Source organism: Sarcophilus harrisii, chromosome 2 (genome assembly GCF_902635505.1).
Source record: "Sarcophilus harrisii chromosome 2, mSarHar1.11, whole genome shotgun sequence".
NCBI lineage: Eukaryota > Metazoa > Chordata > Mammalia > Dasyuromorphia > Dasyuridae > Sarcophilus > Sarcophilus harrisii.
In genome coordinates, this window is record NC_045427.1 from 649,283,415 (window position 1) to 649,302,561 (window position 19,147).

Consider the following 19,147-nt stretch of genomic DNA (forward strand, 5'->3'; position numbering starts at 1 on the left):
AGTGGTTTGTTATTTTTTTCTTCAGCTTATTTTACAAATTAGTAAACTGAGGCAAAGAGGGTTAAGTGACTTGCCCAGGATCACATAACTAGAAAGTGTCTAAGGCTGGATTTGAACTTATGTAGATGAGTATTCCTGATTTCAGGTTAAGCTTTCTAATCTACTGAGTCACCTTGCTTCCCATTAGTATGTATTCAGCATCTACTAGATGCTAGGCAATGTTTTAGGTTCCAGGGATGAAAATACAAAGAATAAAACAATCTCTAATTGCGAGATGATCATATTCTATAATCTAAGGATCAGAGATAGGCCCCACTCTGTGGTAGCTCACAGGCTCACAGACTAGTTGTAGAGAGAAAATTTGAATCATACTTAAGTGTGCAACCAGATTGGCTCTTTTTTTCTAAATTAGTTGTAGGGAGTTCAGAATACATTTAATATACTTATTGTTTAATATCGGGAGAGAATTCTAGTTTCAATGTGGTTTGGTGGATAGAATATTCACCATTCTAGCCACATCCTACTTGAACGAACATGGGCAAATCATTTTACTTTCTTGGGGCTGTTTCCTGTGTCTATTGAAGTGATTTGATTAGAATCAGGGGTCCTCACACTACGGCCCATGGGCCAGATGTGGTAGCTGAGGACTTTTATTCCCCTCACCCGGGGCTATGAAGTTTCTTTATTTAAAGGCCCACAAAACAAAGTTTTTGTTTTTACTATAGTCCGGCCCTCCAACAGTCTGAGGGACAGTAAACTGGCCCCCTATTTAAAAAGTTTGAGGACCCCTGGATTAGATGGATTTTGATGTCTTTTCTCTCTCTAGATCTAAGATATGATCATTCTGTACTTCTCTGAGCTTCAATTATATCCTCTGGAAAACTATTGTGGTTCCTTATAGCTCTAAACCTATAACCTATGATCCTATAGAACATACAGAGGAGAGATGGATGAAAGCATATCTATCTGTATTTGTATGTATTATTTAAAACATAATTTAATTATCACAAACACTCCTTAAATCAAGCAGTTACCTAATAAGCATTTACTAAGTAAAGCATTCTTCCATGACTCAGATAGCGTCTCTTTCCATCACAGCAAACAATTATTTTAAGTTTCTATGGCTGACAGATAATCCCTTTTGGCCTAGCTATTGATGAACTCATCCAAACTTAGGTAGACTGGTTCATGAAAAAAAAGAAATGACTGCCAAATCACACTTAATTATTTTCTGCCATGGAAGGACCATCTAGAGCTTGATCCATTGTTATAGGCAACAAGAAACTGGGACCATCTCTTATACTGATAATGCAGCATTGGAGGAGATCTTGACCTTTTCCTAAATATCAGTGAAAATCCTCAAAGCCAAGAAGACCTGAATTCCAATCCTGCATCTGACCTAGATCCAGCCAACACTTTGACCCTCCTGGTTGCAGAGAAAATGCCAGGAAAATGTAGGAATTTCCTGGATCAATAGAACAAGTCTAGTCCCCATACCTTGCCTACACACAATCATTGTTTCTTAGTGTCTTCTTAGTAAATCCTTGAGGTATTTTGAAGTTTTTTTGGTAGAGTGAGTGAAAAATGAATAATATGATCCTGAAACAAAATATGATGCTTAATAAGCATAAGGTCTGAAAAGAATTGAACAGGATCAGTGTCAGTACTAGCTCATAGAAGACTGCACTAGAATAGGATGGGAGCTTAGAGATTATCCAAAAATACTACATCAAACATCCTTGAGAATAATAGTTCACATTTTATAGCTCTATAAGGTATTCAATGCACTTCACTTGTTCTCTCCAGATGTTATTTGTTCTCTCCAGAATTTTGTGATACAGATGTTAACTCTTTCTTTTATTATTTATTTTTTATTAAAGATTGTGCATAGATAATTCTGAAACATTAGCCCTTGCAAAACTTTGTGTTCCAATTGTTCCCCCCTTCTCCCTAGCCTCCCCTAGATGGCAAGTAGTGTTGAATATGGCAGAAATATACATTAAATGCAATATATGCATACATATTTATACCATTAGCTTGCTGTATAAGAAAAAATCAAATCAAACCAGAAAAGAAAATGATGAAGAAAATAACATGCAAGCAAACGACAAAAAGAGTGAGAATGCTATGTTGTGATCCACACTCAGTCCCCACAATCCTCTCTCTGAGTGCAGATGGTTTTCTCTCTACATCATTGGAACTGGACTGAATCAACTCATTGTTGAAAAGAGCCATGTCTACCAGAACTGATCAACAGATGTTCCTCTTATATCCACTCTCCACATAACCACAGCTCAGAAAGACCAGCTGCTCTGCCCAGCATCCTCTGAGATGGGCCAGCATTTGAACTCAGGTCCTCCTGTCTCCAAGGCCAACATGTTTTTCTCAGCATTGCACTGACTCTCTAGGATCTCATCGAATTTCATTGTTTTAAAGGTTGGTGAAAAAAAAGCATTAATTAAACTTTTACTGTATGCTGATCATTGAGATCTACACATGTTAAATGGCCAAAGGTCTGACTAAGTGTCTGAGCCAGGATTCCAAAGCAGATGCCTCTGAATCCACATCCAACATTCTTTTCATTCTACCATGCTGCCTCCCTGCAATCTCGCCCAATCTCTCTAATTTAAATAAATAAGAAAACTGAGGATAATTGTTTGAGGCCACACAGATAGTGTCAGAGCCTGAATCCCAGCCTGGTTCCCAACCTAGCACATGGTGTTGCTTGACATTAAATCTGACCTTTAGGAAACTAAAGCTATCACCAGCTATCAACTGGTGGGACTGGTTTTGACTTCTTTTGAAAACTAAGGTCAGAATGAAGAGTTTAAATGATTATGGAAGAATCCATGGCCTTCATTTCAGCACTAAACCAAGTAATATTAAACTGAGGAAAAGGCGACATTCAGAATCAGAAAACCTTGGCATGTCCTTGAAATGTCTGGACCTGGCTGAAGGTGGCTCCCCCAGCGATTATGTTACAGGACCCAGTTTCCTTCCTTGGCCTGTCTCCTCCCTGGGAAGTCCCTCCTGTTGCATAACAAGGAAACCCAAGCCCCCCAGCCTGAGCACTTGAGTTGACACCTTTTTACAGGCAGGATGCTCTTTTTAGTCCTGTTCTATTTTTTCCTCCCTCCTTACATGGCCTATCAGGGTTGTCCCACACATACCCTATGAGGAGGTAGATTTTCAGAGGGCTCCTAGCCATAGGAGGTGGCTCCTTGCTCTGCCTTAGAGCAATAGTCTGCAAAGGTCACGATAGAATTTTTCAAAGCTGAGGGATATGATCTGAGATTTATAATTAGGCTTGTGGAGTGGGGAGCCAAAGACAATTCTCCCCCTTTACTTAGTATGAGTCAGGGTATTTGTGCCTTATTGGGGCTGCACACAGTCTAGGAAAGCATTGGGGAAACCAGAGTTGACTCAGGGGACTGCCCTGTAAAGGATTAACTCCTGGAAAGTCAGAGCATCAGGGTCATTTCTCTTAAGGAAGAGAAGGCCAATAGAGAGCAGAGCTCTTTCAAAGATAGAGAGACTATCATGTGGTTGGCTGAAAAGGATCCCATCCACAGGAACTGAGGAGCAATCAATTCATCAATCACCAGTCATATATTTAGCACCTACCTTGTCGCTCTCCGGTCACTGATAGCCCTGCCCTCTCTACTCTGGCCATCACTTCTCTCCCTCCCTGACAGAAAGTGATGCTTGATTCCAGAAATCATCCTGAACCTTAATGGATCACCATCAGCCATATCTTCCTCAGTTCTAGGGCTCTAGAGCACATCAAGAACAAATCCAATGCTACCCTGTCACCTGCTATTTTCCAGCTCCCTTTCCATTACAATATAAGCACCTTGAGGACAGGGACTGCCTGCTATTTGTATCCCTAGTATTAACAATGTCTTGAATATAGAAAGTGTTTAAAAATTCTTTTTCTCATCTATCTGTCTCATCTTGATGTCTTCTATATCTATCTACCTGTCTCTATCAGTTTTCTTTTTCATCTATGTATCTCCATCTTCATTTAAATTTTTCTACCCACCCGTCTATTTATTTATTTACCAATCTACTTACCTACTAACTTATCATTCCTCCTCTCTTTTATAAATCTCTAACTCTCTATCACCTATATTTCTCTCTCCCTTTTCTTCTCTTCCCTTTCCTCCTTCCTTCTCTCTCTTTTCCTCTCTTATACATTCCCTCCCTCCCTCCCCATTTTTCTCCCCCATCTCTCTATCTCTTTCTCTCCCTCCCCCTCTTTCCTTCCCTCCCTCTGTCTCCTCCTTTTTCTCTTTCTCTCTCTCCCTCTGTATCAGACATGATGCTAAGTTCTGCAAATATAAAAAACAGGACAGAGTAGGTTCCCTCCTCAAGGTGCTTACATTCTACATTCAAATGTGGACAAATTAAGAGACCAAGAGTTTTATTTTGGGAGCAATTTATTAAAAAAACTATCCCTAAGACTCATTTTAAGGCCTGATTTTCTTTGGAAATAGAGATTTTAAAACTCTCTCTCTCTCTTTTTTTTTTTTTTTTTGTTGAATTGTCAGATAATAGAGAACAGATATCACATAAAATGATTTGACATCTTCTCTTTGTCAGGTGTTAACATAACATTATATGAATAAATGGAGATGGTAACACAGGACTGTGTGTGTGTGTGTGTGTGTGTGTGTGTGTGTGAAACAGATATAACGGACTTGGAGTCAAGAAGATCTGGGATAAGTTTCAGCTACTGGAAAAATCATGAACTTACTCTGTGCCTCAGTTCCCCTCATATATACAATCTCTGCAGAGCCTTACTCCTCAGATTTTGTGGAACTCAAAGGAGGTAATGTATGTAAATTCCTTTGGAAACCTCAAAGCATCCGAGATGTCTGAACTATGTTCATCATAGAAGCTACTGCCACAATCTCTGACTTTTTTCTTTTCCCAGTATTTTACCACAAAAATGAGGTAGCTGAGGCAGGGTGGAGAAAAAAAGGGGACTTGTGAGGGCTTTGTAATTGCAGTGGACTTGGGATGACTCGCAGTTTATCAGAGCACTCGGCCTCCTCTGCAGTGACAAACTGGAATAATTCAATGCTGAGGCTCTTTGCCATGTGAGTTGTCTTGCTTGGGACAGTCTCTGGCTTGCTGATATTTCTCTTGAGCCCTGATGCTGGCTACAAAATCCAAAACTGGATGGGAAACTCTTGATATGATCTGGCTAGGACAGAGGACAGCAGGGTTCTTGTCTTTCATCCTGAATTCTCTGTCTCTCCTTCACAGCTCAAAGTCCCATTCCTGTAGCTTAATCAGAATGATTGGTGCTCAAGAGGGCTCGGTTTGCTTGTTGATCATTGCAATGCCCATGTATATAAATGGATAATACTTCCAGACTTCTAAAATAATTTCCTTAAACTCATTATCCATGGGCTCTTCACATGCTCTGTTAGTTTTTCAATTTTCATAGGAAGGTAAACCATTATTACAAAATTAAATTATAAAGGCTTAAAATTAAAGAAAGGGGCAATGTGGTATAGTGGATGGAGTCAAGGAACCTTGGAGTCAAGAAGAGCTGAGATCATCCTGCTTCTGATATCTTCTGATGATATGACTGCAGATAAGTCATTATCTTTCTTCATCTTAGGCCAGTCTCTATGACTGCCAATCGCAGGTAATCAGGCTCTCTCATTCTAACACCCCTTTTTGTATGTTGTTCTTTTCCATTAAATTTATAAACTTCTTGAGGACAGATATAATCTTGTTTGTTTTTCGGTATCCCCGGTGCTAAACACAGTGCCTGACATATAATAAGCACCTAGTAAATGCATTTTGTTTTCTTGTCTCTGTCCCTCTTTCTCTCCTTCTCTCCACTTCTTTCTTTCTCTCCTCTCCACTTCTCTCTCTTTCTCTCCAGAATCATCAAAACAGGTTTAGAACTAATATTTTGTTTATCATATACAACAATCAGGTGCTTTACGAATAATGTGTAGCCCAGTGTCTGACACATTTCCTTGTTAGTCATTTTTTAGTCATGTTTGACTTTCTGACCCCAGTTTGGTGTTTTCTTGGCAAAGATACTGGAATAATTTATCATTTGCTTCTCCAACTCATTTTACAGATGAGGAAACTGAGGCAAATAGTTAAGTGACTCCCAGTAACATGTCTAATAAGCGTCTGAGGACAAATTTGAATTCTGGAAGTTAAGTCTTTCTGACTACAGGGCTGGCCCTTTATCCACTATACCATCTAACTGCCCACCTGCCACTAGTTAGTACTTAATAAGTGCTCACTGTCTAAGTGATAAAATCTCCATAGACCAATCTTAGAACTTGAAACAAGACTGTCTTCAAAATGTTACCTAAGCATTCTGGGAAATCACAAAATCCAAATTTTAATCCACCAACAAACATTCATAAAATACCTATTATATATTAGGAGCTGAGGATGCAAAGACAGAAGTCAGTAGTCTCTTCCCCTAAGGAGCATCCATTTTAGCCAGGATAGACAACATATAAATATCCTTGAATCCTAATAATAGTGATAATGGGGAATTCCAAAAGATCTCCCATGCTTCAAGTTCCCACTGTGTCTATGTATTGGGCTGGAACAAATAACCATTTTTAAGGAAATTATAACTTAGAAAAGTGCAAATTTAAATTCCTGGGACCATTTGAAGGGATTCATTGTTCTCACAGATGTGTCTGGAGTGGAAAGCATTGGAGGTTAGGGAGGAAAATAAAAGGTGCTATTGGATCCAAACCTTGCAGGAAAGGGATGAAGGAGAGGAAAAAGAAGGGAATAAGAATTTATATAGTGCTCTGTTCTGTGCTGGGTACCATGCTTTTTTTTTTCATGTATCTCATTTGATCCTCACAACATCCCTGAGAGGTAGGCCTATTCTATAGTTTAAAGCACCTGAGATAATCAGAGATACACTGACCTGCCTAGGGTCACCCAGCTAGTGAGTCTCTGAGCCTGCATTTTAACTTGGGTCTTCCCAAGTCCAGGCCCAGCCTCTGTCAGAAAGGACAGGAAGTCATCTAGTCCAGTCCCCCGTCCCTTTCCAGCATCTCAGAGGGCATTACTAGAGCCATCTCCACGCTGGTGACTCTTCTGGATAGGTTTCATTTCTAAAAATGTGACTCTTAGGACTGAATACAGGACTCCGCAGGAGGCTGACCACTGCATAATATACATAGCAGAATATTTTCCTTCTAGACTCTGTATTTTTATTCCGAAGTTATTTAGATGAACCACTGAATAGTGTTGGCCTTGGAGTCAAGGAGATCTGAGTTCAAAATTTGCCCCTGATACTTATTAGTTCTGTGACTCTGGGTAGTCACTTAATCTCAGTTTCTTCTTTTGCAAAATAGGCGCAATAATGGCATCAACGTCTCAAGATTATTGTGAAGATCAATTAACATGAAAACTCCTGAGCAAACCCTAAAGCACTATGGTCATAGCAGCTATATCTATATCATTTTCATCATTGTTATCACCCCTCCCCAACCATCATCATTATCATCCATCATCATCATCATCATCACCTACATTTATGGAACTGTTTTTAGTATTTACTTGACAAAGCCCATTTTATTACTTTTGTGAAAAACAAAGCTCAGAGATAAATTTTCATGCCAACTGCCATCCAGCTAGTTCTCTCTCATCTTGCACGGCTTTCTGTCAGTGACTTTTGATTCTCAGTTCAGGACATTACATTGATTCTTGCCAACCTTCATCTTTTGTGTTCTAGTCCAGAATTTCATTCTGTCAAGATCACTTCAACTTCTGATTTTGTTAACTGTCTTCATTAATTGTTTCTTCCCACTCTGTTCCATCTGGAGATCTCATAAGCATGTCTGCCGTGTTTTCATTCAAATACTTGATGAAGGCTTAGAATGGGAGTGAGCCAAGGCCTTAAGCCTGTGGCTGACAGTAGAGCTCTTCCACCAGGTTAACTATGTTTTCTGAGTAATCAGCCCTCTTTGGGAATAAGGATTCTATCATCTTTGAACCTATCTACTGGAAAGAATAGCCCTCAGTTCTTTGTCTTTCCCATAGGACTTGTTGCCTTGTCTCATCCCAATGCTATCATAAAAACTGAGTTCAAGTTCCCTGGTGACATCAAGATATGTGATGTCTATGGCAGATTTTTTGGATATGAATCCAATAACTCTTTGAAAAGAGAATAATGTTAGCTGATGACATCATATTTTTAATGTAAGACATCTAGGTGGCCCAGAAAGATCTGAATTCAAATCCAGCTTCAGAGTCTTACTAGTTATATAATCCTGTTTAAGTTGCTGTTTGCCTCAGTTTCCTCATTTGTAAAATAAGCTGGAGAAGAAAATGGAAAACCAGTCTAGTAACTCTGCCAAGAAAATGCCATTACAAAGAGTGGGACATAACTGAAAAATTAGTTAAAAAAAAAACAGTTCTTAGTGAACCCATGGTAGCCTTCTTTACTATACTATATGTATATATAAACCATCAGGGATGAAGCTCTGGGTAACATCCGCCTAACTCATTGGTTAGATCCTGGCCAAGCCATCTCAGTGACGTGCTACTTCTGCTCCAGCTTTTTATCTGGGAAGGAAGACCCACCCTGGGATGTTAGGCTCTGATTGGTGAGCAGGCACTCAATCCAATCACCCTCATTCCTTGATGGTAGAATTAGAATTGGAAAGGACCCTAAAGTGTCATCAAGTCCAAACTCCTTACTTTATAAATGAAGAAACTGAGGCACAGAAAAGTTATATGACTTATTCAGGATCACATAGTCAAGAATGTTTGTAAAGTAGGAGCTGAGGCTTTCCTGAGTCCACTACACCAATTAGCCGCTTTTCAATTTTGGATCAGGACATGTCACTCAATTGCCCAATGACTTCAATGGCCAAAATACCTCTCCCCTCTGTTTGGTATCTTCCTCTATTAGAATGTAAGGTCCTCGAGGGTGGAGAATCTCTGGCTTTCATTAGCAAGATTTCAAGATTTTGGAGATGGGAAAGGCTCTGAGTGATCATAAGGTCCAATGTGTGGCTTTTGTGGGGGTATGAATCAAGCAAATTGTATCCCCAGTGCTTAGCACAGTGGCTAGTGCACAGTCATGGCTTAATAATTTTTTATTCTTTTTTTGTTACTAAAATTAAAATGACTGTCCTATTTTTTAAAGACTCATTTAGTAAATTTTCTTTTAAAAGGTACATTAGGCAAATGAATATGTTCCTAATTTGGGGAGTACTGGTAACTCTGAGCTAAATCTGCTTTATAATACACAGAGTGAAGTGAACCATTATTTCTTCAAATGTTTGTTTTTAATTGAATATAAAGACTATCTCTATTATCTACAGGCAAGAGACAAGGACCTAGTTAAGATGCTTTCCAAATGAAGAATGATATCTGTTTTACAATAGGTTCCCAGAAATTTAACTGGAAAGAGATTTCACAACTGGGCTAATTATAAGACATTCAAGACAACAGCAAGTAAAATGAGAAGTTCAATATAAACCCCCCAGCTACATTGGATTGGATTGATTTTAATTTCAAAAACATTTTAAAGTACCTTTAAGGTTCTCAGCTGAGATCTTTTTTAAACACTGGGATTCACTGATTTCTAGGGTCTGTATGAGAGTTTTTTTTGCAGTGGGTCAGTGTGGTTCAAAATAGGTGAGTAGAGTCTGATCCATGCTGATGGATAGAGAGGAAAGGTTCTGAAAGTCATGAAGAGGATAAATGGTGAGTTAGAATGGAGTGTGTGTGTGGAGGTGAGAGGACAGGGGAAGAGAGAACATTTCTGAGTTCAAGATTTTTGAAATAGAAAGATTTTGTGTGATCATGAGATCCAAGGTGTGGCTTTTCTGGGATGGGGCTAAATTAGGCAGGGAAATGTTGAGTTCAAAGAAAGTTATGCTTTAGTTTGAGGGAGCAGTTTTTTTTAATGACTCCAGTGATTTTTGTCATGCTGGCAGGATGATTCTTACTGAACTCAGAACTTGGTGGTACTGGGGTTTTGGTTACTTAACTTTGGATTGCACAAAAATTACTTTAGAATCTAAGCTCCTTGGGGGTAGGATCTATTCTTTGATTCTTGTCATTTTTATGTTCCTTTGAATTCCCTGAACTTGGCAAAGTTTCTGGTATATAATTAATGCTTAATAAATGTTTGTTTGATAAATCAACTTCCATTCAGAATTCTGTGACATAATAAATTTATTAAATTATCAAAATAAGATTCAGGCTAGATCTCCTCTTTACTTTTCTAAAAACAGAAACATCTTCAGACATTAAGTAACAAGCTAGATAATGAATTTCTTATGGATTTGGACTCCAGTCTCTAACCTACTTGTATTTCCTCATTTCTCCCCAAAAAGTCTTTTCTGCCCTGATCCCTCTCCCCAAATACTTGGCATATTGCACCTGCTTGTCAGAATATATGATGTATCTTCCCAACAGAATATAAGTTTCCTGAGGGCAGAGGATAATTTGTTTTTACCTTTGTATCTGTAGTACCTAACACCACTCTTTGCATATTGCAGAGACTTCAGGATGGTTTCCCCTCACTGGGCTTTTGTGAAACTGCTTTCCAGTGGTTTTCTTCCAATGTACTGTTCAGTTTGACTCATTGTCCCCTTTAGGGTTTATCATCTGTGCCCCACCCATTCTGTGTAGTTTTCTACAAGGTTACTTCTCATTGATATCAGCTTTTCTCTCTTGGTAAGCACCTCAGCTTCTAGGTTTTCAATAGTCATCTCCATACAGATAACAAATATACATATATTCATATATGTATATGTAGTATTTATATATCTATGATATCTATCCATCTGTCTGTCTATCTATCTATCTGTCTTCAGTCTCTCCTCTGAGCTTTGCTTACCAAACATTTCCAACTGGGTGTCCCATAAGCATCTAGGTTCCTCAAACTCAGTAAGTTTGAAAACAGAATTGATCATGTTTTGACCTAATTTTCCTATTTAGGTTAAGAACACCATCAGTCTCCCAGACATTTTCAATGTCAGTGTCATCTTTAAATTCCATTTATCTCAAATATCCAATAAATTGCCAAGTCATGTTGATTCCATCTTATCATCACTTTTTGCATTCATCCTTTTCTATTTATTCCCTCTAGGAACACCCTTATCCAGTCCCTCATCATCTCCAGTCTAGACTATTCTAAGGATCTTCACGTGGGTCTCTCTGTATCTAATCTCTTCCCAATCCACCCCTCCTTCACAAAGCTTCCATTCACCATATCATTAAAGCGTAGGTATGATAGCACTGCTTGACTGGAATAATTTCTGTTTTTCCCACTGCCTTTAGGATAAAAGATAGAATCCCTCGTCTAGCATTTTTAGCTACTTCCCATGGACATCTCTTTCACCTTCTCATAGTCACAGAGAAACTTCTATCCTTAATGGTTGCCACCTTTCCTAGACCATTATTTAAAGAAAGCCCCAACTACCAAGCTTTCTTTGTTTTCTTCTCCTGATTATCTCCTCCTCGCCAACTGCTTTGCCATGGACAGACTTTTGCCCAGGGACTCTCAGGCCCTGATTGGTGATTGTTTCTATCACACACTATTTGAGGAAGGTTCTGACCATCATGCTTTGGTTCACTCCTCCCTGTCCAGATTTCTTTTTCATGTCTCATTCACTACCTGTTGCTACATACTCTTCCTTCCTCCTCCCTCCTCAGTTTTGGAAATATGAACTATAGTATTGCTCTGCTATCACTGTTGGTTCAAAGTGTCACTTTATTCCCTGAAGTCCCCTTTTATCATCCTTGTAACTTGTTGGACTCCCTAATCACCATTTGCCTATGGGGGTTTTCTCTAAAATAAAAAGATAAGCTCCTTGATGGGAAGAAAGTCTCATTTTGTCATCAATAGATGATATTGTTTACTATCCAGTCATGTCTCAATCTTTGTGACTTCCTTTTGTGCTTTCTTAGTAAAGATACTGTTGTTTGCCTTTTCTTACTACAGCTCAATTCACAGATGAGGAAACTGAGGCAAACGGGATGAAGCGACTTGCCCAGAGTTATACAATAAATATTTGCTTCTCAATTTCAACTCAGGTCTTCCTGACTCTATCCACTGAATCACCCAGCTGCCTCATATGTCAAGTATAGCACCTGGCATACAATAATAACTTCAAAAGAAGCTTGTGCTTTATGGATATATGATCAGACAACCTTTTGATGACTGCTTATGGAATGGATGAATATTTATAGCCGGTAACAAAAGCTGAATTTTTGAAAAATAAACTCAAGACACTAACTCTTCTCTAAATAAAAACTGTCATTTAGTATTTTGTGTGTTGGAAAGAGCTGGACAGAGATGATCTTGTTTAGCTTTATAACAACTCTGAGAGATTGAGTCTACTGATGTTATCTTCTGCATTTAACAGATAAGGGAACAGACGTGAGCCCCAGGCTTCCAAGGCTTTTACTCTATCTAGGAGTCCATGCTGCCTCTTGAGCACGGCTTGACAATGATGATGAGGATGATGATTATTGACATTTTAAAAATAAGAAAACTGACTCCAAAGGAGGAAGACATGTCTTCTGTGGGTCCTGTGGCTCATGAGAACAGAAGGGAGATTAGAACCTGTTCCCTATCCATCAGGGATCTCTTAAGGGAAACCTCCCTCTGGAATCATTGCATGGAATCATTCTCCATGCAATGATTCAAGCAAAAATAAGTTGGCAATGGCAAAGTGGGCAGAATTCAAAGGTACTAATTCTAGCCAATGCCCTCACTAATTCTGCTTAGATTCATGGTAACCAATCTAACCTTAAAGCTAGAAATGTTACAGGTGATTTGTCAAGCATTTTGGATGAGGCTAAGGGAACACACACACACACACACACACACACACACACATACACACACATACCCCAATATTTGGAATTAAAGCACCAGAATTTCAATCACAATCTGACTTTTATTACTTAACTGAGTGATCTGGACAATTCGCTTTTCCTCTGAGCCTCAGTTGGCTCATCTGTTATATGACAAAGTTGAACTGGACAGTCTCTGAGATCACCTTTGGATATTAATTTATAATTTTTAATGTTATTTAAGTAGAACATTTCAGTTAAGATTTCAAGGCCTTGCTGCCTGGTCCTGTCTAAGAGAAAGAAAGAACAACTCATGGCCAACGTTACCCCCAGGGATCAAGGCTAAAAATAGCCAGTGACCTCCTACCTTTGAGAGAAAGTTTCTCCCATTCTTCCAATAGCAACGGGAACTCTGTTTACTGCACTGTACACAAGTAGCAGGGATCCCTAACATGCTGTTTTAGTGTCAAATATCAGGGGCATCTCTGGGCTCAGCAGAGAGAGGAAAGCGAATCTCTGCTTCCAAATAGAGTCTAATAGCTTTCATGGCCTGGGATGATAGGCAACTCCTCGATTTTATTTTTGCCTTAGTCAAGGTGTCATTTAAATCACAGCCTAAGAAATTTAAGTATATCACAACTTAGGCTCTCATGCGATTTATGGGCCATTCAAGGCTTTCCATTGAAAAAAAATCTCTTATCATCAACAGTGATAAATAATGCTTATACATGCTCTTGTAGTAGCTGTAAATATAGAAATATTTTTCTTCTAAGCACCAAGACTCACATATTTAAAACTGTCAAATTGAAAGGTCAAGAAATCATTGACTATACCTGTGAGGGAAAGAGCCACATAAATCCAGAGACAACTATGGAGACTGAATGTGGATCATAGAAAAGTATTTTCACCTTTTTTGTAATTGTTTGCTTGTTTTTTTTTTTTCTCGTTTGATGAGATTTTTCTTGCACAGCATGATGAATATGGAAATACTTTTAGACAAATTACACATGTTTAACATGTGTTGAATTGCTTGCTATCTGGGGGAAAGGGGAAGAGGAAGGAAGGGGAAAAAATTTGGAACATGAGATTTTGCAAAGATGAATGTTGAAAACTATCTCTGCATGTATTTGGAAAAATAAAAAAAACTCTTATAAAATAAATATGAAAAAAGAGAAATCATTAGAGCTGGAGTTGCAAGGGACTTTGATATTCTAGTTTTAATCTGTCTTTTTAAAAATATATAGATAACGGGAGCTCAGTGAGAAGAAATGACTTCATGGCCACACATGTACTAAGTAAGAAAGGCGGGATACTAGCAAGGGCCTGCCAGCTCCAAATGAAAAGCTCTTTCATTGTTCAAAAATCATCGAGAATGAGGAGGAAAGAAGAGGAGCCCAGTTTTAGAATCAGAAGAGCACCTTGATCACAAGTCTTTGCTTTTTCAGCGGATGTAAAAAGGGCAAGACAATTGCTCCAAGTCAGACAGGTAGCTTGTGGTCAAGATGAGACTGTAGCCTAAATCGTCCATTTTTGGTGATTCCCAATGTATCTGATCTATCTATGGGACAAATCCTCGATGGAGAGCCGAAGCTCATGAAATGAAGCCTTAAAACAACCACACCCCATGGGAGACTCTTCCTTATTGTTACAATGACTCTGAATTTTAAACGATCTCCTCTGACATATCTTAGCTCATTTGGTGAGTTAATAATTGTAAAGCACTTGGCTCATTGCTCCCTAAAAGGTAACTCAGTGGCACTTTAAGGGTGACAAACATTCTAATAACACTGAGTTAGCTCGCCATCATTTTCTCATATAGCTCCCATTTAACAGAGGAGGAAACTGAGGCAAATAGCAGTTCAGTGACTTGCCCAAAATGACCCAAATAGTGAGTGCTTGAGGCCAGACTGGAATTTCAGTCTTTCTGACTCCAGAGACAGCATTCTATTTCCTGAACCATCTAGTATTGCTAAGAAATCTCTCAGGGTTCCCTAAGCACAGGAAAGTTTTAAAAAACAAACAAACAAAAACTAGATATTCAAATCCCTCCCTTTTCAAGCAACTTGTTTCACCTTTCCTTTATAAGTAGGAAGTTTTGAAGGGTATCTGGCTACTCCTTTTTTATTTTAAACATTTCTAACAGAAATCTGCCTGCTTGAGCCGCTGCAAACTTTGCAACGAAGGAACTATATTGAAGGTGGCCAGAGAGAGTTTTTATTTAAATCAAACAAAACAAACAATAAAAAAGGGCCTCCCCTCTCCCATCCCACCCTAATTCCCAGCATAAGAAGCCAGAGAACAAATAGCAGTAGGTCACCTACCAGCTCCACTCGTCCAAAACCTCCAACTCCCAGCGTGTCGATGATGTTGAAATCGGATAGCTTCAGGTTGGCGAAGAATGCCCCTTCAGCTTCATATCTGGATTTTTTGATGCGAAAAAATGGAAATTTCTTAGAGGTGCAAACATGAGTGCCCCGGACAGAAGTACCTGAATGACATGTCTGGAGGACACGGTTTACCTGTTTCACTTCCATCTCGCCTCTTTAGAGCCCACCTTTTCTCACACTCATAGTTTGTTTGGTCCCCTTTAGGAAGAATGGCCCTTTTTTTTTTTTTTTTTTTGCTTTTCAGAGTAGTAAAGGACAAAGTACCCCCAATGCATCAGTCATGCACCTGTCCTCACCTCCAGGTCTCAAGTGAAAGTTACAACTGGACATTTTCTCTCAGTGTTGCTTTTCTTTTGTCACTTTCTCTCTCTCTTCCCCCCCCTTGCTTTTCAGTATTTGGGATGAGAGAGTCTTTCAGAAGTTTCCATTTTCCACAGGTTGGTCATAGTTTCTATAAATTGTGAAATCCCTGAGGTCTCTAAAGAAAAATCATAGCCAGGTTCTCGGAAATCAGTTCCTCAAAGCCGTGGGTCATGGTACAAATGTCTGTGAAGGATGACTTCAAAAGCATATTAAGATTCTCCCAAATCAATCCAAAAAATAAAACCCAATTCTCTTTCCTTCTCTCTGGTTCGAAGGCTGGTCCAGAGCTGATGCTCCTAGCAAATGCACCCAGTTTCGTGGCTGGTTTCCCAGCTAGGTGGTGCATGGACACATGGATTCATGGTTCCCAAAGCCTGCCTCGTCAAACAAGCACCTTGGACTCGTGTCAGTGACAAAAAATAAATTAAAAAAGCTTCCCCTGGTCTTACTAGTGAATGTGAGCTTCCCAAAATATTTGCTTGCTGGACGCTCGAGTATTTTTAGAAAGGATAGGAAGGCATATGGATGAAGGGGATCCTCCCACTTACCCAAGCCAGGGCAGGGAGGCATTTAGCTGTCTCACAAGACAGATGGCTTTTCACAGTCCAATGTGGCCGATGCCCTTCACTACTGTACAGACCTTGAGGGGACTGTGGAAAGCACCCATTTCTAGAACATGGTAGGTTTTGGAAGATCTTCCTTACTCTGACTCCATGAAGGATTATACATACTATTGCGCCCTGCTTTACAGCCGAGGAAACAGAGCAGACGCGACTTTTCTAAAGTTAGATCTGGGATTCAAATTTTGACTCCAGATCTTTTCGGCTAATCCTGATAAAATACTGAGACAGAGAAGCTCAAGGGGAGACTCAGCTGGCTTTTTGACTTTCTAAATCCTAATCATCCTTTCACATTTACACAGATTATTCTAAGGTTTGATCCCTGCGATTGTATTTTTGGAAATCAAGAACTCCTTTACTTCAAAAGGATGAAATAGTAGCACTCAGTGCAATGGGTGAGGTAGGCAGGTAGAAGTTACAGAGGATGAAATGGGGGTTAGGGGTTAGAGAGCTTGCTCGAGGTCACACAATCAACCAGTGTCAGAGGGAAGGCTCAAGCAGAAACCATGAACGTACATTTTTTCACCTGTATGGACTTTATGGGGAAGTCAAGCACGTGGCCTAGTAAAAGGCATCCCCCAACGCAGAATGACCTGGGAATGTTGGCTTTGGCGTTGCTAATAATTTGTTCTTGCTTGTCAACTCCATTGTACAGAAAGGGAAACTGAGGTCCAAATGGGGAAGCGGGCCCTGGGCAATGACTTGGTCCCTCATCTTTATGGCAAAGGTCAAAGGTTTACATTCTTGGTGGGACAATAATATCTGAGTACTGGTACTAAGATGGGATTGCTTTGCCGTGATGGAATCTGGGCGACAAATGGACATTTCTGGCATTCCAGATGACTGTATTTTTGGAAAATTGCAGGCCCTCTCACTTTAAAAGGGAAAAAATGGCAGCACTCGGTCCAACAGATGCACGGACAAACTAGTTGGGGATATCCGAAGACTCCCCTTGATCCGGACCGCATGCAGGCAATCAGGAATTTCCTGGATGACTAGAGACAGAGATCCTTCCTGGTGGTAGTGTTTAATATTCACCTTATATGGTTCCTGGGATGTATCCTGCTCTGAATGTGATACTAACTCTGTGGGAAAAGACTCAGTGAATGCAATCAGTCTGATAGGAGAGACCGAGTAACAGAAGTGGTTTAATGTTAATAGGGTACTATTACAATGTAATGACAATAAGGATAGAAACAAGCTCAGGAGTACAATGTATAAAGTGCTGGGCTGGGACCAGGGAGATCTGAGTTCAAATCCAGCTTCTGACACTTAGTAGCTATGTGACTTCTGGCAAGTTTTTTAAACTCTTTTTGCCTCAGTTTCCTTAATTCTAAAATAAAGATAATAATATCACCTGCCTTCCAGGGTTTTGTGAGTATCAAATGAAATAAGTGTTTAGCTCTAGAGCACTGCTATAGAGCAGGCATTATATAAATACTTATTTACTCATTCTCTTCCCTTTTTTATAGTATTTCAAAGTGCCTTAGAGTGTAACACAGAGTATGCCCTGGGGAAGGGATCAGCGTCAGCTGGGAACATTACAGAGATTTCATGGAGAAAGTGGCCCTTCAACTGGACTATTTGAGGGGTAAAAACTTTGATAGGAGGAATTAGGGGGATAGCACCCTAGGTAAATATAATCACCAATAAATGTTATATTCTTCTCTATTTTATCTACAATAGACCAGTAGAAAGAAAATAGTACTAGAGAGAAAAGAGATAAACCCGAGACCTTATTTTAGACTCAGTTTCTTAATCTTTAAAATGGGGATAATAATTCGGCAGGGCTAAACTAGCCAATTTGCTTTGTAAAGTATAAAGTTCCAGAGAGATGTTAACTCTTATTATTACAATGATGATCATTTGAAATCAATTTTTCCCCATTTGCAGTTTTTAACTAGGCTTCCTAAAAAGCTGCCAGGTCCACTCAGATTTTTGTATTCTCTTCCCACATTCTCTGTGATATGGAACATTTGTTAAAGGTCCTTGCCAAGTGTTCCTTTGGGGCTCATCTGTTTTTGGAAATAATTGTGTCTCCTATCAGCACAATGCTTCCTAAGGGGGCAAAAAAACCTCACAGTTGGACTGCAAGTTTGTGTACTAAACTCCAGCTGATAGAGCATCGGGCAGGATGGAGTCAGGAAGAACAGTGTAGAAATTCAGCCTCTGACATTAGATCTGTGACCCTGAGCAAGTCACTGCTCTGAGAATTAGCTTTTTCATCTATAAAATGGGGTAATAATAGCATCTGCTTCACAAGGGTGTGAGGAGCTAATGAAGTTAATATATACAAAGCCCTTTGTAATCCTTAAAATGTTTTATAGTTATGAGCTGTATTTATTATTAGGACAGAGATTATCTCTTGACCACTAAGTTAATGGGACAGAGTGACTTTTGGCTGGTCAACTTATTTCTACTCTGTAGAGATCATGTAATAATAAAAGAACCACAAAGATCTGGGTACACGTGTTGTTCTCTCCTGGTGATTCTGCATATCTGACTGTTCCTTGTCAGTCTCTTTTCTGGAATCATCATCTCTGCCCTATTCCATTGCTGGGAGTGTCCCTCATTACCCCACCCTGAGCTTGCTTCTTTTCTCCCTCTGAGCTCTTCCACTTAGTGATCCCATCAGCTTTTGTGGCTTTAATGATCATCTTTATGCAGATAATTCTCAACCCTGGCCCTAAATCTCCTGCATTCCAGAGCCAGATCATCCCTAGATAGCCTAGGGAACTCAAACCTAAAATGTACAACATAGAGCTCATTGTCTTTCCCATAAAACACAGAATCATCCAAACTACCAATGACACGATTCCCCTTCTTATCTTCCAGTTTTACTACCTCAGCATCATTCTAGACTCCCCATTTTCACTCCTATATAGTTAGAAAGTTACCAATCTTATTATATCTATCTCACACTCATCTTCTTCTCTGTCCCCATGTAGC

General features: G+C 39.5%; 1 protein-coding gene across 3 annotated transcripts in view; it reads right to left on the reverse strand.

The window, feature by feature from the left end:
- PRKG1 (protein kinase cGMP-dependent 1) overlaps positions 1 to 19,147 on the reverse strand; it is a 1,288,902-nt gene that overhangs the window by 46,093 nt on the left and 1,223,662 nt on the right. For all 3 annotated transcript variants that reach the window (XM_031949481.1, XM_031949480.1, XM_031949482.1), the window contains one exon: positions 15,150 to 15,246. In XM_031949481.1, coding sequence (XP_031805341.1) covers positions 15,150 to 15,246 — 97 coding nt within the window. The remainder of the gene's footprint in view (positions 1 to 15,149; positions 15,247 to 19,147) is intronic.